The following is a 22,781-nucleotide window of genomic DNA, read 5'->3' on the forward strand; positions in this document are numbered from 1 at the left end:
CTACTCTGTTATTTGGATTTCTCCCATTGGCTAATGAAAAAGAAATGCTTGTGTTCCTATGCATTTTCTCTAATGGACTAAACACTCTCTACAGTTAGAGGCCTTGTATTTTTAATGAGGCCCGATGCCAAGTGGAGGTCGCATTGGAGCATGAGAGGCTATTAGAGTTCAGCGGAGGCAGTGCAGGTGGACGAGGGCGCTGAGTCATCAGCAACGCGACACCAGACAGAGTGATGATGCATAATGAAGCAGGGGGAGGAAGCCTGGACAACAGATGCAAATGGATTTCATTAAGATCAAATGCTCTCCACTTCCTGGCCTCCTGAAACAACTATATGGTGAATATCAACAAGTAGATTTTAATCAAAACCAACAAAACTTCTGAAGCCCAGTATAAAACATGTCAGCAATATTTTCTTCAATCCTTAAAAAAAGCAAAAATTTCTTTAAACCATGGGGCACTGCAACCACTCATTATTTTCATCCGAGAAGCTGGAATTATGAAATATTCTTGCATGAAACAATACTTAAACAATTACCAAATTAGTTAACACATTTTCTGTCTAATGGTTCCAGCTGAACATTTTAAACATTGTAGGGTAACTAGGAACTAAAGCTGTCAAATAAATGTAGAGGACTAAAAAGTACAATATCGCCTCTGAAATGTATTGGAGTAGTAGTACGAAGAAGCATGAAAAGAATGTACTAATTAAAAATACAAGTACCTCAAATGTGTACTTAATTGCAGTACCTGAGTAAAATTACTTACACCACTGGTTGGAGACTAAATGCTGCCACAGATTTGGTACCCTGAGTACCTCTCACAGCAGGACACACTGAATGTAAGACTGATCATCAGCTTTGGTCATTTATATAATATTTACACTGTTAACTGTGTTTGGGTCTTGAATGCAGACTCAGTTAATGAGCCGTTCAGGATCCAGCTTCAACAGACTACGTTCTATTAACTGTTAGTAAAAACGAATCAAAACGTTTGCATAAAATTTATAAAAAAGGGAAAATATAAAGAACAAAACACATACTCATGTCTAAAGGGAGTCAGGCAAACGTTATATCTGAGTCACTTTTACGTGTTTTGACTGGTGGAATTTAATGGCAACCGCTTGGAGTCGGCAAGCTATATGATGAAATGAAAGACATACTTAAATAAGAATACAATCAGTAATATCTTTTTTAGATACTAAACACATTTAAAACATAGCTATCTCATTTTCATTTTTGTGTCATTTTTTTAAGTTCATTTCAATATTCATTTGCTTAATACATGTTTAATGTATTGATTTAATTGGTTAAAATCTTAATGGCAATTCAGGGGTTAATGATTAATCCTTAACATCCTTAGTCCAAAACTTTATTGTGAAAGCCTACAACCTTTGACCCCACATCCTGCAAACAACAGGATGTCTGATCAGACAGCAATGCAGGCTTTGTGATAGCTAAAACAGATGATATAACCACAAAAGGACCAAACAGAAAAATACTACAATGTGGACAATACACTGTCCAAGGCCAAGTTGGACATCTGGGAGAATTTCTGTGTGATCAGAGACCAGGTCAGAGGTGTGGGTGGGGTCGCAGGACTTTTAATAACAGTTCTGGGCGGATGCAGATTTGATTGGGAGGTAAATGTGGATGATAGGTTGGTTGTGGTGCCCAGGTTTGAAAAACTCCCATACCCTGATCTGGGGTGTTTCTGGGCATCAGTATTGGTATTTGGCAAGTTGTGAATAGGACGCTGCTATCTCTCTCGTATGTTCATTAACAGCAACTGACAAATCCTGCATTTTCTACCTTTAAAGGGATACAACAAAGGTTGAACCTGAGTTTGTCTTTCATTAGAAACTAGCAGAATGAGCAGTAGCAGAGTGGACCCTCAGAAACCAGAAACAACAAAGACCTTCTTCTGGAAGATTTTCTTAAACTGCATTTTTAAATTCTTGATGCATTTATTTTAGTCTAACAGAAAATATTATGCAGCTCTTATGAACAGATAGAGTTTCTGAAGGTTTCAAGTTAAATTTGAGACCATTATCAATGCAATTAAGATCTTTTTCACATCCTTAATGGGGGGTGGGGGGGCAGAAAAAGACAATGAAGGAAAAAGCTGAAGTCCATGTTGGTTTTGTCATTTTTCTCACTTTTAAAAATAATGTTAACTTCATAATCCAATCAGTTTTTCAGAACTGTGGAAATCATTTTAAGACCTTACATGAGGCCCCACATTCAGATGGAATTTCATAAATTTTAAGTACCTGATAACCTGTGATAATTTCTTTTACATACCAAAAATGGGATTTTGATTTTCAATTACTGACATACTACAGACTTTTTAAAATCCCCTTCCTCTTTCCAACAACATTGTCCATTTGCAGGTCAAGGAATTGATGACACATTTTACACTCAATTTCTGGGTTAGTATCATTTTTAAAGGCGTTTTTCATAAAATCTGCAGTTGATAACATCCAGCAGGAATGTATTTTAGATTTGAATTGTATACAGAGTTTTATAAGCTTCTTCAGTCTTTGGCTGGGCATCCTAAGGAAATTTCTGCAGGAAGCTGGTTTTTAACAACACATTTGTTTCATTTACATTCTTAGCAGTCCTCAACTGGTGCAAACAAATCTCTTTGAGCAAGGACAAAAAACATGAAAACTCCACCAACCTTTAAAGCAAAAGGTCATTAGGAATACATTTCAAAAGGCCATTTTGGAGTCTTGTCCCACAAGCTCATTAGCACCACCATGAGGTAGAACCTCAAACTGCACCAACCAATACTTGTTGCCACAAGGACCAAATTGGCACTTCCAAATAAAATATGAAAGATGCATTGCATTTAAGGCATAGAAATTTGTCAAAAGGCAAGAGCCAGAGGTGGGGCCCAGTTTGAAAAATACTTACATTAATCTATATTTTATCTACATTGAGAGACGACAGCTGATTAAAAACTCAAAACTTTTATTGTACACCGCAGTACTAAAATATTTCAATACAGAAAGTGTGAATTCCTGCTGGCATGTTCAATCAGATGTTGAAGTCCCTTTGAAAAACCACTCAGCTCATACGTTCCAACCACTTTACAATCCAAGTAAACAAAATAACAAGAACACATAACTGCCTTATTAAATCTCTTTTTGATCACATTGAAAAGAAACCGACCAGTTAATACTTTTCTAAGCGTTATCAGTGACTGTTACGAGGACAGAGAATAAACTTTAGTGACAAAAATGCATGTTTAAAATTAAGGCAGGCTTTGTTTCACAAGTTTGGAAAAAGAATAGAGTATGATCACTGTCAAACTGCAGGTGTGACTTTGGTCCTATTTGTGACATTTATAGGTATAAACAAATACCTCAGCCCAATTGAGTATGGTCCGCTCTAAATTTCATTACGGGATGGTCCAAGGTTTCTTGCTAGTGAGGTGAAGAAGATCCTTTTCAGGATTAAGGCAGTCGTGCAGCAAATCCATTGTTGGTTTGTGTCGGCCCACCCAACAATGTCTTCAGCTTCTCCATAACTGACTCCAACCTGGATTCAGACGAAAACCTGGGTTGTCCGTGTCCGAGGTCCCTATACATGTGAATTAAAGTGTTGGCAGTTCAATTAATGTAAAGTCAAAAATAAGTCACTGTCAAGAGTGTATCATACCTAGTCAAATTCAGTTTTTATTTCAGACTTCCCTTTGATTCACAAAACATAGAAAATGCATTCATAACCACTTCAAACACAAACTTTCAATGGGAACTTGTCAAACATTCACCACATCAGCCTCTGAGCTCACTTGCAAACTTCAACACACTTTCAGTGTTTTCCCCCCATACAGACTTCAGCACAAAGTCACTTTTTCACACAGAGAGGGTGGTAACAAGGAGAAAATAAAGCACACAACCAGACACAGCATTCACATCAAATCAGACAGCAAGAAAAAAAGCTACGAAAGAATACAAATACTCAGAGCACTTGACATTTCACTGTGTATTTAGAGAATTAAAGTTGATAGAAAACGATGAGAGAAAGCGGAGACCATAGGGATCTCGAGACGCAATAAATGTCCTTGTGATGGCCATTTGGAACACACTCGTACTTTGCTTCTTCCTCTCACACTCGCACAAAGCCACAGGTTCTTCTCAACTCTCGCAGGCATTTGTCTCTTTTTAAAAAAATGTGCACAAACAGTCCTTCTCACACGTGCTTTCTTGCTCTCCCGTTCGCTCACTCTCACTCGGTCCAACACCAATCCCACTCATTGATCTCGAAAAAGCGACAAGAGCAGACACGATTTCTATATCCATAAAAAGGGGAGAGGAAAAAAAGACAACACCCACCGTCTAACACAGTATATGCAGAGTGAAGCTGTGTTCTTTGATGACAAAGCATTTACACATGGGAAGAGGGGAACTGATACTGAGATCTGTCGAACATTGCTGCCAATGAGGCGCTTCCTCCCGGGAAATGGGGAAAGACTTGGTGAACTGCAGAAGAGATTTTCATGAAGGCGTTTCCAAAAGACGTCAAACAAAAAACAAACAAAAAGATGCAATCAACTGCATACACATACATAATTATATCAAGCCCATTTTACAGGTGGCTGAGGGGGCTCTCGAGATACTCGTGCATGTTTATAAATATTTATCTTGCATGCACATTAACATTTTCTCAAAAACAAAAAAGGGAGTGTGGCAGTTTCCACTCACAAACTTTTCACCCATTCAATGCATGACTACATTATCAGTCACACGCAAGTATAAATTTTCTTTTTAACAAAATAAAAGGCAGTGTATCTTTAAATAATAGGAACATAAGATATAAGCAGTTCCCCCCTGTAGGTATACTTACCAGATTAACCTAATAGCAACAGAAAAGGTCAACTCAAAGCTATCTACATTCCCCAACTAGAAGACTTAGACTCCATAGAGTTGCCAAAGCCAGAGCTGAAGCCACTGCTGGAGGCAGTATTAGTGCCTGCAGCCCAACCGAGGCTAGCTGAGCTGGGGCTGCTGTAACTGGTGCTGGCAGAGCTATAGGTCTGGTCTCGGGTCGTAGTAGCTGTGCCTGCCGTCGTGGTCAGACCCTGCTGGTTAGCCAGCATGCCCATCATTCCCCAACTGCTTTGCAGCGCTGCCTGGGCAGCAGCCACCATTGCTGGGTTAAGACCGAGAGCCCCAAAGTTAACCCCACCGCTCCCACTGCCTAGCCCACCACGATTACTGCCATAGCCCTGACTGAACCCACCAGCCCCAAACCGCCCTCGATCCATCATTTGCCTACTATTATTGTGTTTGGGTTCAGCGTTGGAGATGTGCACGCTGACACCCTTGATGATCAAGTCCTCTCCGCACAGGGCTTGGGCGACCTATGACAGAAGTGAGGGGAAGATTATTACAACAGTCATTGTTACGCTATCAATTAATAATCAAACTCTGCCAGGGCTCAAGACTAACAACATCCCACAGGTGACAGAAAATGTGTTTGAGATGAACAAAGATCTTCCTCAGGACACCTCTTGAGCAAAAGGGAATTTTGTATCGCTATGCTATAATTTGCAAATGCTTTTCAACATCTAAATTCAATATATTAAATTCAGAACAGTACAAAGACAAGATATTTAATGTTCAAATTGATTAACTTTGTTTTTGTAAATATATACTCATTCTGAATTTGTTGCCTGCAACTCATTCCAAAAGAGTTGGGACAGGAGCGTGTTTACTGCTGTGATACATCACTTTTCACTCGGTCAGCATTTGGGAACAGAGGACACTACTTGTTGATGTTTTGAAACAGAAATTCTTTCTTATTCTTGCTTGATAAATGAATAAGGAGCTCAACAGTCTGGGGTCTCTGTTGCCATATTTTATGCTTCATAATACACCACACATTTCCAATGGGAGAAAGGTCTGAACTGCCGGCTGGCCAGTCTAGTACTCAAACTCTTTTACTACAAACTCACACTGTTCTAACACATGCAGAATGTATCTTCACATTGTCTTGATGAAATAAGCAGGGGTGTGTCCGAAAAAGATGCTATCTGGGCGGCAGACTGTGTGGTTCCAAAACCTCTATGTACTGTTCAGCATTAATAAAGCCTTCACAGGTGTGCAAATTACCCATGATGCCATGTGCATCAACATCCCCCACACCATTACAGATGCTGGCTTTTGAAGTTTGTGCTGACAATCTGGATGGTCCTTTTTTCTTCATACCATGGGACACAACTGGACTCAGAGAAGATGAGTGTTTCTGGATGTTGTTGCTGTGTTCACTTTGCATGGTAAACTGTTAACTTGGATTTGTAGATGCAATGACAAACTGTGTTTACTCTCAACTTTTTCCCAAAGTGTTCCAGAGCTCATATAGTATCCTTTACACAATCACACCAGTTTTTAATTCAGTGCTGTCTGAGGGGTCAAAAGTCACAGACATTCAATGTTAGTTTTCGGTCTTGCCTCTTATGTACAGAGATTTCTCCAGATTCTCTGAATCTTTTAATGATATTATGGATTGTAGATGGTGAAATCCCTAAAATCCTTGCAACTGTATATTGTTCTTAAACTGTGGGACTATTTGCTCAGTTTTTCACAAAGGGGTGAACCTCACCTCATCCTTGCTAGGGAATGACTGAGCTTTTTGAGGATGCCTCTTTCAAATTCAAGCCTGATACTATTGCCTGTAATCAATTAACTGTTGAATTTTCCAACCTGGTGTTTGTTGAGCAGCCACAAACTTTCACAGGCTTTTGTTGCCCCTGTGCCAACTTTATTTAAACATGTTGCAGGCATCAAATTCAGACTAAGTGTATATTCACAAAGACAACAAAGTTTATCAGTTTGGCCATTAAATATCTTGTCTTTGTACTGTATTCAACTGAATACAAGTTGAAAAGTATTTGCAAATCATTGCATTCTGTTTTTGTTTTAAATGGCATCACAACTTTTTTGTAATTAGGGTGTGTGTATACAACAACTATGACTCGGCAAATGACAAACTGAGCAGAGTGCTGACTGCAACAGAGCACCTTTTCATGCTGCCATTGTCACTGGCAAGCTACTCAATATGAGATCTAGAAAGAAATATTAAGATTATATCCCTAAATTTAAATGTGTGTTTTTTAAATCACTAAATTGAAATGATGTGGGTGCTTGCTACTAGCTAGCTAACTTCAGCCAGGTGCTAATTACCCATAAGCTATGCTGAATGAGTGAGTGGTTGAGCTTAAGTATACATTTAGCTAAACAATGTCAATATATTATTGTGGTCAGTCTAACTGGTTGATTCTGTGATGTTTTGATTCTGATCTTAAAATCCAAAAGGATGCAGTAAACTCACTATAGATAGATGAAACTATGTTTTTCCCTGATAATGCTTCATTTTAAACAACAAATCTGTATTGAAATCAGCAGGAGAGTTAATAAGCTGTTTGCATCAGGTGGGCAGCATTACATAAACTAAATAGCAAACAATGAGAAACAGCAGTTAACTCAAAATAAATTGATTTTGAGATAATTTACATTCACTTTAGGGCATGAAAATTGTTTTTTGGAACAATTCTGGGATGGTAAAGTTAGTCGAGAGCCCTAAACTCTGCCATTTCTGGTAAATCTCACCTGGTCATCAGCAAATGTGACAAATGCAAACGCCCGGAAAGGTTTGGGGATAAAGACATCTGTGACTTCGCCATACTGCATGAAGTACTGCCTCAGTTCATCAGTTGTCATGTCCTCTGTACAGCGGCCAACAAAGATTTTACGGCTCCGCATGGGCTCATCAGGACACGCCTGAGAGGACAGAGAGGCACAGCAATAAATGAAGCAATCTACATTATGTGTCTTTTACATAAGGTTTCTGATTAATTCATAATTTGTTTTCCAACATTTAATAAACTTGTGTGACATACAATTTGTTTTTTTTTATTATTCAACAATTAAACTCAATATTAACATGTAAGATTAAACAAAGACCTCCAACAGCAGAATTCAGGTTGACCTGACTTTATTTATGTCATCTGGTTCTTGACTATACATGCACTACAACATACCTTTGAGTTGGGAAGTTTGCAGTCACACCATCGTCCATCAATCATGTGTCTCTGAGCAATCACTTTGGTTTGTGTCTCATAGTCAGTAAACCGGACAAACCCAAAACCTTTTGAGTTACCAGTCTTTGCATCTCTCTTGACCTGGAGCAAACAAAAGAAATGTAACCTTTATTACCAATTTTTATCAAACCAGAAAAACAGCAAGAAATCCACATTATACTTTAAGAAATGTTGACAAAAATATAGACAGCCAGACAAGACGTCACTACCTGCACCATGATGACTTCACCAAAGGTAGTGAAATAATCTTTCAGGTCTTGTTCTGTTGTTTTCCATGGCAGCCCGAGGACAATGAGATCTGATGTCTTCTGAAAGCCCCTCTTTATTTTCACAGCTGAGGCAGCATCTATTTCATCCATCTTCCTCTTGTTATCTGCAAAGAATGAAAATGTGGGGGAAAAAAATCAGGAAAAAGACCCAACTGCATGTAAATACAAAACTCCCTGAAAAGCACTCTTTACTGTCTGGTGGTCGACCAAGATACGACACATGGCCATAGGTATACACACACCTTAACATTAGAGCCATAATACCTGGCTGTTGAACCTCTCACTCCAAAGCCATGCACATTATTATGTTGCTACAACAATAAACAGTCTTCTGTGAAGGTTTTCCACAAGATTTTGGAACCTGGCTGTAGGGATTTGCTCCCACTCAGCCCGCATTACTCAATTCAGTTCACTCAAAAGGTTGAGGTTAGGGCTCTGTGCAGGCCAGTCAAGATCCTCCACATCAAAGTCAATAACATTTCCAACATTTCTGGACCCAGCTTTGTGCACAGGGTATCTGCCATATTACAGCAGGAAAGGGTCTTAATTTTTGCCACAGAAGTTGTCAAATGTATTGTTACTTTGATATTTTTTTGGTATCACGTTTAAAATGATACAATAATATTATATATAGCATTGAAAGTGCTGAAGCTATTAAAAAAGATCTAATTGCTCACTCAAGAACCAGACAGTGTTCAGTGACTTTTTCTGTGCCACCACTGTATGCCGGTTGGTAATTTAAAAAGACAAATAATTATTGTATTTTGTATGCCTAGGACTTATTTTTCTTCTTCCCATGGTAACTTCTCTGTGTACTAGTAGTTCTCTTAAACTGAACCATGTAACCAGACTGTTTCCTGCCAGTTTCTTACGGACATCCAACTGAAATGAATGAAGTGTAATACAATAGGCCCTGCAGAGGTGCTGATTCAACTTTTTCGTCGATTTGGAGGCTGCAGTTTGTGGTACTGTTGCACTGTATTGCACTACACTGAAAGATGTTCCAATATTTTGACCATGGTATTCATAATACAGTTGCAGCTGTTAGTTGATTAACTGATTAGTCAAGAAAATTCATTATCAACTATTTTAATATTGGATCGAATTGTTTCAGTTATTTTTCAAGCAAAAATGTCAAACGTTTGCTGGTTTCAGCTTCTTAAATGTGGGAATTTGCTGCTTTTCTTTATGGCTTTTGACAGTAAATCAAGAGTCATAGGTTTTTGGACTCTTGGTTGGACAAAAGAAGTAATCTGAAGACGTCATTTTGGGCTCTGGGTAAATGTGATGAGCATTTTTCTAGGAAAGCATGAAACAGATTTTTCTATAGCCGATACTGATCGCCAATATTTACTTGCTTTTCATGGCCGATACAAATAATTTCACATTTCTGTATTTTAAAAAGAAGTTCAAATAATAGTTTATACACACCTGAGGGTAAGCAAGGCTCAAATACAGCGAGCAAAGATGAACATTACTACTGCAACAGAAACAAAAAACTGTTCTGACTCCTCTAATGTTAATTAATTAATTAATCTAGTAAAGTTCATCAAAACAAACTTCTGAAACATACTTTGGCCTTAACAAAGTATTTTGCCTAAGCTTTCATAGTAAATACTTTGACAATCTGTCAAATCAGTTATTATTTTAGTTAGTATTTATTGTCTGTAATTTCATTATCATAATAATAATGAAGAATACAGGTTTTCCATTATCAGACAATAACTTCACGTTATCCCGTGCTGTCATTAATTCAGGTTTAATTTCACATCTCATGCTGTGTAATATCAGTATCCCATTCAGGTGTACTATGGTGACAACTACACAATATAAATATTTTTCTATGTGCAATAAATTTGCTGACTCTGCTTATTGTTTATATTGTTCCTATACCTTCTTATATTTCCACTTATTTATACTGTTCTTATTTTTTAAAAATCTCCTTCTATTTATATTGCATGGCTATTTATTACTAATGTTTTTCTTACTGATGCTTATTCTATCTCGCCATCTACTCGCTGCTGTTACACTGTAAATTTCACCACTGTGGGACTAATACAGAAATTGTGTTAATTTGTCAGCCCCAATATTTATCATGCATCGCTATTTTTTTTTCACAGTTTTTGACAATTAACTGATGGCCCCATTAAAAATAATATAATGAAAAGAACCTTTACTGAAAGCCCTGAACTCATAACAGTGAGATCAGACTAAATGTGCTGTTAAATAAAATACACAGTTTTAAGTGTGAGGTAAAGCAATTCATCAGCAACATTATGACAAAAATGTCAAGTTGCATCAATAACGCCTGCCAGAGTTTTAACAAAAACGTAACATTAGTTTTCATCAGCTTAACATTTCTTGCAGGGCTGATGCATTAGGTGTGACTAATAAACTGGCAAGTGGGTGTTTGTGGACAGGATTTACCTTATGCTTGTCATGTAATATACAGTGAAGACATTAGGTAAAGCTCAGGTCATTTTCTCCAACACCTTCCTCACCTTTGGGGTAATTGACCACATAGACCAGGTTTCCCCAGTCGGTCTCGGGTGCATGTAGGACCCCCTCCACCAGCCGGACTCCCCTCATGCACTGGGACTCTGGGTTCCTGTACCGCAGCCCGCACGCCCCTGGAAACTGTGCTGCTACCGAGGACAGCAAAACAGTCCCGTCGTCCTCTGAGGGGATCTCCATGGGCTCCTCGTTTTCATCCTCAGCCACACGAATGTACAACTCTGACATGATCTCTGAATGGCCGAGCGCTGGTCCAAGCGGAATCAGCTGATGGAGCTCAAGTTACTGATAAACACCGGAATGATGCACACGAGTTCGAAGCGTCGACCCTCGCTGAAGTTTACTTCTGTTAGCTGGCTGACGCAACTGAGATGCAAGGCCAGTCAAACGCAGACAGACACCCCGTGTGAAACGCTAACACTCACTCCACGACTCTCTAACATTTAATAGTTTGCGGCCATGGATACTGTATATGTTCTCCTCCGCCGACAGCACGCACAGTAAACAAGTTAGCCAGCTAGCTAACAAGCTAGCAAACTCCAGACAGCTTGAAAAATGAATGACCATCCAGTTTCGCGCTGTGTTTACTGTCAACAAAAATACGAGTCCGCCTTTTGTCTGCGAGCGTTTGGCCGAAAATCGTTCGCAAATAACAACATAGACAAGTTATATTATTCGGTGAAATTTCGGTGCTAAATCGTCAGACCCCAGTGAATATTTGCATCTACACACGGCTAACCCCTCTAACCTCGAGCTAGCTAACAAAATGGCTGCGCAGCTTGTAGAGATGACATCATTTAGTTGGGAGGGCACACTGGTATTTTTTGTAGGGATGCCAAAAGTTAAAATTAACAACATTTCGTTGATACTTGGACTACAGATCACCAGTTGCCATTTAACCTTGTATTAATTTGGTTTAAACGGTATGTGGTTAACTTCATTAATCATGTCATACTTTATTACTGGCAACGGGCAAAGTTAAAAGCTGGTGAGTCACCCTTTGAAGTCTAACCATACCGGTTCACCTTAAAAGCCCAAACAAAAGGTGCGCACTGAGAAATTCTATTGAAGAATAAGATGTTTTTAAACCATGCAGCCGTGTGTCGAGTTTATTCTATCTTTTTGTTTTTTTTGGTTCACATTTACAGATAATTAAGCCATGTCATTATTAAATATGATTATGATATGTCTATTTGGTCTAATATTATCTTTGTCACAGCGAATCATAAGGTGAGAATAAAACACCCAACTCACCCACAAGTATTACAGCCATTGAACATATTGTGCTGCCAAAGACTATTTAAATTCACAACAATGTTTAGTTTACGATGTGAAAAGAGAGGAGAAGATAAGTTAGAACCTTATCAGTTCCAAAGAAAAGTCTTTTTGCCAGACATTGCTAAAAATACAGTAACCTAAAAATATAACGATGGAGTAATAAATATAAAAGTGTATAAGGAATAAATTAAAAACAGTGCCTAATAATTTAACAATGAAAGTACTATAAGAAAAGTTGTTTTTTAAGTAAATAAAACAGAAAGGTTGTATTGGCAAAGATGTTGAAATTAATATTGGCAGTGATATTGAAATGTAATAAGTGAAAGGTGTATATATTGTATAGACTATTGTTTGCATGTATAGTTTTTTAAAATAATTTTTATTCTTTGTGTTTTATCCTATTTTTTATTTTATTTGTATTCTATTCTTTAGTTTTGATTCTTGAGCTACTGTAATGAGTGAAGTTTGCCAGTTTGGGATCAGTAATGTTTATCTTATCTTATCTTATCTTATCTTATCTTATCTTATCTTATCTTATTTTGTCTTGTCTTGTCTTGTCTTATCTTATCTTGTTATGTCTTGATGGTAGTTTTGTTATGATCCTGAGTTCAGTACTTGTAAACCCATATTTTGGTGGTGATGCCACATTTTTGAAAAATATCGACCATGTTAGGATGCATTTGGAGGAGATGTGTGTAAAACAGTTTAAGAAATTTGGAATATTTGAATTTGATGGTTTAGATGCCATGGAAAAACACTGGTGACAGTTTGGCTTGAAAATTTCACTCTTGCCTGTTTTTCACACATGCTGGAGACAGTGATCATTCTTTGTGACTTTTGTATCACTTTCCTCTAACATGTCAAAGCAAACACACCTGTTTTTTTCCCCTCCCCAGTGTCATCAGCTCACTCACCTACAAATAGGCTGCAGTCAGACTTTTTGTCAGTGGAAGCGGCATGGATCAGATTAGATTCGGTAGCCTACTTAGAACTATGTGAGTAGCATAATTTTGGAGGAAAAATTACTTAATATCTCAAAAATGTTAGCTAAATTCTATATTCTTTTCTACAGTGTTTTACAGTGTTTTATCACTGGGAACGTGTTTTCCATTCAGAAAAGAGAATGGATTGACACCCCAACAGCAACATCAACAGGTAAACCTTCATTCTGTGACGACATGCAGTTGTTATTGTTGCTTTCACGCAATATGTGAGAGGATGTTTGCATTTTCAGAGGGAGACGTGTCATGTTTCTCTGAATACATGGAGATGTGGATCCACAGTGCGAGGATTGAAGGGCTGGGAGTTTGGCTGTCTGGGGCCTTACAGATTCAAGGTAACAATTTTTGATACAAAAGAGAAATGGTATTAAGATAGAATATGTAAATATGTCTCTTCTGAATGTCCTCTTGCTTTCAACAAGTCAATGTTACGTCTCTGGATCACCTGAACCTCCAGCTGTCTGTCTGTGGATTCTCTCTGCACAAAGACCCTGAAGAGAACTATATCTTTAGAGTCCATTACACTGGATGCTTAGTCCAGCAACAGGTACGTAATCCTTTTAAGAAATATCTAATCTATATACAGATACTCTGACATTTGACCTTTGCAGCTCAGCTTGCTGGTGACTCTGCTCTGTATATATGTTGATTATTCAGCATGGCCACCATGTCCTGACACTGAATTTGGTGAAGAGGATAACCCGATTCAGAGGTAGACCTCATAGGTTCATGATGAAGTGTCCCATTGTGTCTGTGCAGCCCAGCAGAGAGCAAATCCAGTGTGACCCAGAGTTTATCCAGGTAACTGCTGCTGACAGTGCTGGAGGAAGTATTCAGAGCCTTTGCTTAAGTAGAAGTACCAATACCACACTGTAAAAATATTCTGTTACAAGTAAAGTCCCTGCATTTAAAGTGTTACCTGAATAAAAGTGTTAGGAAAATGTAATTTAAATATCAAAAATAAAAGTACTTAATGCAGAAAAATATCCCTAGTGTATATATTATATTGATTATTGGCCTTGCATTTCACTGTTGTAGTTGTTTGAGGTGAAGCTTATTTTTATCTATATTGTATCTGACTGTAACTACTGATTATTTAAACTATGTATTGATATATTGATTATATACATTATTAACAAATTGACCGTTTGATTTATAACCAAAAGTTCAAACCTCAAAACGATTTCAAATAATTGTAATTAATTATGATAATAATATTCTTTATTATAATGGTAATGATAATGTTAACAACAGTAATAATCATTTAAATTCTTTAAACAGTTAAAAATAAAAGCAGCAAATCTTCACATTGTTGAATCAGGAACCAGTGATGTTTTTGCATGAAAGAAAAAATACTTGAACAGATATCAAAATAGTTTAATTGTCTTCCCTTGAAGGTACCACTTTACAATAGAACCCTTGCAGGATGCCCCGGTGTAGAGTGGGGCCCATGTGCAGAGGCTGTTGGTCCACAGCAGTGGCCATGGGTTTGGCTTCTGCCTCTGGGCCTTTGCTGTGTGTCTTCCTCCCTCTCTCAACCCCATTTCCCGTCTATCTAAAGTTGTCCCATCAATGAACAATAATAATAATTAAAAAAAAAAAAAAAAAATCCAGAAAAAAGTACCCTTATAAATTATTTGGAAATGGTTTATGATTAAGTTATTAATTAGGTTGTAACTTTATGAATTTTTAATAAGCTGCTATAACATGTTAGATAAAAAGGGCAACAGTGACCTGTTTCTTGCCCAATAGTGAGCCCACATTTATCTGTACTGTTAATCCTAAGATCTTACTACTTTGTCTCCTGTATTGACAGCATTTACACCTGTCACTTTAATTAAATATTTGTTAATAAGTTACTCGCATATACTATCAGCATATCTTAATAATCAAAAAGTGTAATTTGGCATCAAATTAACATATCAAATTTCCAGATAAACAGACACTCAATCTTTGGCAAATTTTACCTTGACATTTTCAGCCAGAACCATTTTATGAATTATAATAAGACTCTCTTTGGTGGATATAAATGCTAATAACTCATTAGTAAGATTAATTAGTGGAAAGCAGTAACTGGATCTTGCCAAATAGTGAACCCACACTGAGGTATGACAACTGTGTTATAATTTGTTTATAACTATTTATTGATGATTTATAGTGTTTTCAACTTAATTGATTCTAAACCACTTATAAGTAATTTACAGTCTTATTGTAAAGTGGTACCCAATCAACTAATTAATCAATCCTGTAATAATTTCAGCTGTGTACTTGTATATGTTGGTAACTTAATTCATGACAAAACATATTTTATTGACACTCTCTGTATGTTTTGTTTGCAGAAATCTTAATTTGTAAATTAACTAGTAACTAAAGCTGCCAAATAAATGTAGATGGAAATGTAAAAAGTGCAATACTTCTCTTTTAAATGTAATAGAGTATAAAATTATAAAATTAATAACACTATAAAACACTATAAACTATATAAAACTATAAAATTAATGACACTAGAGTAAAGCCAATTTGTTCTTAAGTACAGTACTTGAGTAAATGCACTTAGTTACATTCTACAACTGACTGCTGTGTGGAGCTCATTTTATGAAGGTCAACTTTCCACTGTTTTAACCAAGTATTTTTCTTTGTTATTTGTTTTTCTGATGAGATTTGTATGTGTCTATAGGTGACCAGACAAGTTCCCTATGAAAACTGGGACAACGAGGTAGTAATTTAAATCAGTCCTGTGATGAAATCAAAGCTTTAAAATATGTTTGCACAATAAATTTAACCAAAATCATTGTTCCTGTGTTTGACTGAGAGGAAGAGAACAGGCAGACGATTTATCTGACTGAGCAGTTTGTTTGTATGTTGCAGTTAGACTGGTCTCTGTCTCTGAGCGATCACTTTGTTGTGGCTCTGGAGGATGCCAGCCTCATCCAGATGAACATTGACACGACTGGATCAGACATCACAGTTCAAGGCAGGAGGAGGGACGCCTTGAACTTTGTCAAAGTAAGAAACCATACGCGACACACTGACATCCAGTGGCCACTGTCAGCATTACAGCTGAAATTCACTGAGTCCTGTTGGACTGCCTTTGCTTGATGCAGATAATGGAAAATGAAGGGGAATTCTTGGCCTTGAAGCTGGTCAGTGGTCAGTATGCCTACAGTATGGAAGCCACATGTCCAAAAGGTGGGTAGCAAGAAGTGGATCAATACCAGAAGTTATTTTCCTTTGCCACGACACAAGCTTTAATATGGTTATCACTAGTGGAAAGAGTAAAAAAAACAATACAACAAAATACTCCATTACAAGTAAAAGCTCATCTAAACTCTTACCTATGTCAAAGTACATTAACAGAAAAATGTACTTACAATATCCAAAGCAGAGGTGTACTGCAGAAAAATTGTCTCTGTCAGTAATATATTAATTAATAGTTAGATCAACACTGATGCATTCATTTTAAGCACCATTTTTCCATTACAGCTGGTTGACATGGAGCTAGCTGTGAGTACTTTATATGAAGTTTGGTTTGCTGTTTGATGTAGTGGTTCCCAGTTTTGGGGACAGGCCCTTTCCAAAGGGCTGCCAGACAAATCTGAGGGTTTATATATAAGATTATAATTGCACACAAATTTTAATTCACGTTTTGGACTTTTAAAGTTTTGCATAATTTTACCTCTATAGGCTTGGAAGAGATATTTATTAGATCTTTTGTAATGGTTCACAAGTGTCACAAATATTGTGTCTTGTAAGTTTATCATATGTTTGATTATGTAAACTCTTGATCTGAAAAGTGGTAACTAAGTACTTTTACTCAAGTACTATACTTAAGTAGAAATTCAAGCTACTGGCACTTTGAGTATTTCCATTTTATGTGACTTTATATGTCTACTCCACTATATCTTCAGAGGAGCACATTGAACTTTCTACTCTGCTACATTTGTTTGACAGCTTTAGTAACTAGTTAGTTTTCAGATTATAGTTTTTCATACTCCTCCTGCCTGGTAAAAACATGTATCTCTAATTGCTTTATTTGTTGAGAAAATTCTCCTAATGTCTTGAAGCTAAATAAACTACTTAAAAATTGTTTTTGTCATGAAAAGTTGATTTTTTTAGAGATATATATTTCTCACAGGACAGTGATGCTACAAACACATGATGATCTTATGGAACATGATGCATTGTTGTAGATTAAACTGCCCAACAGTAGTTTATAAAGAGTAGTTCAATTTAGCTCAACCACAGTTTACACCCAAATCAAAAATACATATTTTTCTCTGGTCTGTAGTGCTATTTCTCCATCTATATGGTTTTTGTCTGAGTTGCCTAGTTTTGAAGATTTCTGCCTTCTCTCCAATATGATGGGACTGAATGGCCACTTTTACTTTTCCACTACTACTAACTACATCTGTAAATATATAAATATTTCCATTTGAAATGTAGTTGTAGTAGAAAAATTGTATTGAAGCACAATACTTGACTAAATGTACTTGATTACTTTGCCCCTCAGATCCAGGTAACAAATTTTATCCCTGATGTAAATTTCAGTGATCACGTCCACATCAGATGTGACGGTGCTGCACATTTTCAAACAGCACTCGGGTCTGACCGAGCGAGGCAGCGCTGACAGTGAAGCACTGACCGTCAGTAATGTGTCAGTGAACCAGACAGATAAATTCATTCTGCACGAGACGTGGGAATTTGTGATACTGATCATCCCCACAGCCCAAATACTCCAGACCAAGGTTAGTGCTGAAATAACAGGTAGTACATTCTGCGTCTTGCAGTCGGATCATTTTCTGATGTTTGTTAACATATAAGCATATTCTCCAGAAGGACTTGTGACTGTGTAAAACATCTAAAGCAGGTTTGTTTTACAGGCCTGCACAGACAACAAACAGCTCCTGCAGCCGTTCTACAGGGTGGATGTTGTGCTCACCTTCAAAGAGACAAATCACAAAATGCACTGGAGCATGGAGAACACACTGCCATGCGCAGGTGAGTGTGCTGCTGATGAACACAGTAAAACTAAAGTGGTGATTAATTATTGGATGATATTTTGACCACTAGCCATTGAAAGGCTTTTACTGTAGTAACACCAGGCACTTACGTCTGTTTGGTGCTCAGTCAACCAGTCATTTAACTTTATATAGCACCTTTCATACTTTTTAAAGTGAGATAAAAGTTAAAACTGAAGTGACTAACTGAAAGAAACCTAAATAAGATTTGAAAAAAAAAAAAAAAAGCAAAACCACAGAGAGAAATCCATCCATTATATACTTTGAGGGTTGTGGGGTCTGAAGCTGATATGTACTGTATATTTATGAGCAGTAAAATTTATATATTTCTGTATTTGCATATATGTTATCAACTTTATATCAACACTTATCCAGCCAATTGTCGCTCTTGGGTGCAAACCTTCTCCATAGTTTGTCTTTTTTTTTCATAAATCAATGCTATTTGTCACTCTTTATGTCTGTCTGTTGGTTTTATATTTAAGCAATGTAAAAGAGTTACTGTCTTTCACTACGCAGCATTCAATTAGTTTAAAAACACAGGTTTTATTTTTCATTTCCTTAAAAGTAATGGTTTTGGACATACAGATTTCTGGCCAGCAGTGATATTATCTTGGACCTCTTTTTTGTAACATGCAATCTTATTACCTACTATACCATTATAGAGATTATGCTTGTAATTACAATTCTTACATTCACAATAATATAAAAATGTTAGCATTTTAGCATTAAAGATCCTCTCAAGACATGTTTTAAGACATCTAAAAATACAGTGATTTGAGTAATAATTGAAGGGTTCATTTTCAAAAACATATAAATGTCATTCTTAAAATAAACATACTCATACCGATCCCTTAAGTGCACAATAAAAAAAACAACAACCACTGTTTTATTATTAAAATTGCTGGACTGGAATTACTTGATATTTTTCAACTGCTGGACACAAGATGTCACTATAAAGTTCATTCTCAGTGTGTATGCACTGAAAGTTTCCACATCACACTTGTGTTAGTTGTAGATGTATACAGGGATTATCTGTACCTGTATCTGTATGCCCATAGGTGGGTGTGGTTTAGACTGACAACAACAACAACGACAACAACAACAACAACAACAACAACAACAACAACAACAACAACAACAACAACAACAACAATAGTAATAATAGGCAATTGATTTAATTTTGGCATACACTGACATATCATGGCATATCATTAGCACTTTTCATCTCCCTGTCTCTTTGTTATTTTAATTAAAATAGATTTTGGGAACTAAACTGAACTGGTGATGGGGCTCACCATGTAACTGACCAATAGGAAATGAAAAAATGTTTCATAAATCAAAAGATTCCATTTTGGTTTGGAAATAAGAGCTCTTTACAGTAAAAAACTAAAATAATTTTAAAAATATCCTTCAGTTCAACGGAATTCTTTGGGGAAAAGTTTTATTTTGCATTTTGAAAATGAAACGTCAAGATTAAAGTCGAAATAGTATTTCAGCTTCCTTTGATTTACTTTTTCTTATGCCTGGCCCTAATGGCCCTCTAGTGTCAAACTCTGCACGCATCATTCAGTACAATAAGCAAAACACAATGGAAATCAATTTGGTTCAATAATAAGAATAACAGAGGGATTTATTCGTTTATGGAGTTACTTGTGGATTATAAATATCACTTTTGGATGTTAATTAATTTAACTTTTACTAAAATTATGCAATCATACCTTCACAGACAGGCCTGCAGCGTCACACACATCCTCTTCTGGTCCAATCACCACAGGCCCGTCCACACTCAACTGTACACATGAGAATTCAACTACAGAACAGCCGTCATTGGACCGCTCCACCATCTCTGCTGGGAAACTAAATGAAAGAGCTCCACTGAAAGAAATGACTGCAGAGTTTTCCACAACAGATTTACCTCACACACACACTTCCAGGTTTGACAGTGACACTGTTACTTCCATTAATGCAACTCAGACACACTTTTTTGATTTTTTAAATGCAACCACAAATACTTCAACAGAGCCGGGTTTCCTTGATTTATCAGCTAAAACATTAGAAACAGTTCAACCTGAACAAGAATACCCACAATTCAACACAACCAGTTGAAATAAAGACCAGCAGAAACAGCACCAAAAACTGAGTTGGATTTGGGAAAATTAGAAACCTGATAAATTTTGTGAAATCTGTGATTATTACATTACAATTTCCTTCATTTTGTGTTTTCAAAGTCATACTTTCAAATGCAGTGTTAATGTAGTGACACCACTTACTTTAAAGCTGCAGCAGACAGAACATCTCTCTGCTGCCTTGTCTCACTCAACAAAGCCCCTACCACCAAATGACACAAAAAATACATATGCATTGCATAACATGCTGTGTATCTTTAGTCTGAAAATGGTGTGAGCTGTTTTCGCTGTGGTTTAAGGGGTTGAATGACATGTTTCCGCGAAATGGTGTGCAGCACTGTGTAATGGACTTTGATGTACATTTTCTTTTGTTTGGTGGGTGTGTCAGCAACGATTTGTAGATAAACACTACCATATTAAAATGGACATGAACCGCTGTGTTGCACATTGTGCTCAATGCACAAGTGTTACTGTTGTGCATTTTGCTGGGCCTGAAGCAGAATGTCAAAACTTGTCGAAGTGCCTACTGTTAGCACATAACCTGTCAAGCCGGAAGAGGGCAAGCTCTGCATCACACCTCAGCCCCTTACACTCTCGCAGCTCTTGCATCTTCAAAATCTTTCTCCGAAGTTGCCCTTCATCTGATTGGATTTCTTCTGCTCTGAGGTCTTCCTTCTTTTGGTTTGTTTTTTACTATAAGCCTTTGTAGGCAAAGGAGTTATTGGAAACCAAGACATGTGGAACCAGCATGACCCGTTTGTATAGAGTCACTGTGATTGGCTAATTACATGCTAGCAAACCCTGACTGGTTGCTTGATTCAGACTGGGAACCATTAAATAAAATATTGTTAGTGACATGCACTGGTCAAAATTATCAACCAGTCTCGAATTTTCATTAATATACAACTAATTTGCAACAGTAAATATGATTTGAGGGAAATATAATTCCGACCAAAAACGTTTTCCATCAACACAATGAGGAAATGTTGATTGACATACCTTGACGTCGCAAAAATGTTGATACTGAACATGTCAGTCAGGTGTTCATGGATGGCTAATTAATTTTTGTGCTGCAAAAATCAGCAATCTTGCAAGACATCATCTAGTCCGGGAGACTACAGTGTTATTCAAAAGTCAGCAGTAACTTGAGATATAAGATTTATTTATTAGTATTTAACCAATATGACAGTCTTTTCCTAACCTTAACATTGAGAGCTTTTGTTGCCTACGATCTTAGATCACAGTATTTCCTCACCTTAACCAAAGCGATTTTGTTGCGTTTTGTTGAGTTTGGTGTTAAAGTTCTATATTTTGAATGCCCACTATCCAACCCAACATAACTATAAAAACAGTTTAGTAATATATAAATGTAATTTCTAGGAGTCAGGGTTAAAATGTGTCTTTTCAGCCAAATTTATAATGAAATTATATTATCCGTTGCAGCTTTAAAGCTTTTTGACTCACTTCTTTTGTTTAATTTTCATCGGTGTCACGTGTTACATGTGCGTCTGTTTGCAGTCTTTAAAGGTGATGCTGTGGTCAGTCAGTGCTGTGAAGGTTGATTATACAAGCAGGAATACAGCCAGACCCTCTGCCAGCCGCTGCCTGAGGGTGGACATTATCCAGACACAGACAAGGCAGGCGTTAAATAAACACGTCTCTATCCGAACAGCACAACAGGCTGATGTAGAGAAGACGCTGCAGCTGTTACAGCCGATGCCACCTTCGAAAGAAGCCATGTGGGACAAAAACTTATAATAAAGACTTGATTTTCAGTGACTTTCTGTTTGTCAGCTCATGAATCTCATATTTTAGAAGCTTTATGTTTCTTAGGGTGAGACTGATGCTTTAAAAATGTGTTTTTTCCCTCTGTTACATAAAACAAATTCATTTTCTGATTCTAAACATTATTTCAGTTTCTGTGCTGTTGTTTTAAGTGTCTTGCTGCAGTACATTGATCCAACAGAGGAGGGCACTATTGAATGTGTTTTCACTAAGCTCTCCAGCTAGGCCTGCAGCCGTCCTGCAGATGCTTCTTTCTCCAAAATTTACCAGTTTTTTTTTTACAGGTTTTTGCAAATATATTTTTTGCTTCTTGTTGTTTTTTGTTTTTGTTTGACATTTGAACTGTATGTGCATTGTGTCATTGTTACAACTGTGCCAGAAAAAAAAGTGGTAGAAAAGGGAGTTTATTTAAATTTTTGTAAGTATAGTTAATTATCTGCTTTAAATATGACCTCTTTAAATGTATTCCATACAGAATTACAGGTATGAACCAGCTCCTTTTGGCTAAAATGACTGAAGATGTTTCACTTTTGTTTCCACCCTTTTTTTTCACCTTTGTTATTGTGACCTCCTGGTATGCACCAAAGCGTCTGTAAATGATAACAGTGCAGTGTTGCGCAGTTACATGCATCATATACAATGGGCTGTGGGGCAGAAAATCTAAACTTCCTTGTGCCTTT

At 37.1% G+C, this 22,781-nt stretch overlaps 2 protein-coding genes across 3 annotated transcripts; one reads left to right on the forward strand and one right to left on the reverse strand.

Moving 5' to 3' along the window:
* Nucleotides 1–2,959: 2,959 nt before the first annotated feature.
* On the reverse strand, nt 2,960–11,544 carry tardbpa (TAR DNA binding protein a). Of its 2 annotated transcripts, XR_014770715.1 has the most exons (7): nt 10,881–11,534; nt 8,320–8,483; nt 8,051–8,191; nt 7,620–7,790; nt 5,287–5,371; nt 4,344–4,490; nt 2,960–3,588 (listed from the first exon to the last, which is right to left on the reverse strand). XR_014770715.1 is itself a non-coding variant. In XM_084721374.1 (5 exons), exons 1-5 carry the CDS (start codon nt 11,119–11,121, stop codon nt 4,898–4,900), a joined length of 1,191 nt encoding a protein of 396 aa, XP_084577500.1. In that variant the 5' UTR covers nt 11,122–11,544; the 3' UTR covers nt 3,666–4,897. The 2 variants fall into 2 exon arrangements, 1 of the variants encoding a protein (XP_084577500.1); XM_084721374.1 differs by lacking the exon at nt 2,960–3,588 and having other exon boundaries at nt 3,666–5,371; nt 10,881–11,544.
* A 174-nt stretch (nt 11,545–11,718) lies between these two features.
* On the forward strand, nt 11,719–22,095 carry ciroz (ciliated left-right organizer protein containing ZP-N domains). Its single transcript, XM_084721375.1, is given in 12 exon segments — nt 11,719–12,123; nt 13,068–13,166; nt 13,244–13,326; nt 13,406–13,507; nt 13,595–13,719; nt 13,830–13,973; nt 15,850–15,888; nt 16,041–16,178; nt 16,277–16,361; nt 17,721–17,917; nt 18,053–18,170; nt 19,917–22,095. Coding segments are annotated over 11 exon segments (1,503 nt in total). The 5' UTR covers nt 11,719–12,123; nt 13,068–13,128; the 3' UTR covers nt 20,351–22,095.
* The last annotated feature ends 686 nt before the right edge of the window (nt 22,096–22,781 follow it).

The sequence above is a fragment of the Lutjanus erythropterus genome, chromosome 6, assembly GCF_056507025.1.
Source record: "Lutjanus erythropterus isolate fLutEry1 chromosome 6, fLutEry1.hap2, whole genome shotgun sequence".
Classification (NCBI taxonomy): Eukaryota; Metazoa; Chordata; class Actinopteri; order Lutjaniformes; family Lutjanidae; genus Lutjanus; species Lutjanus erythropterus.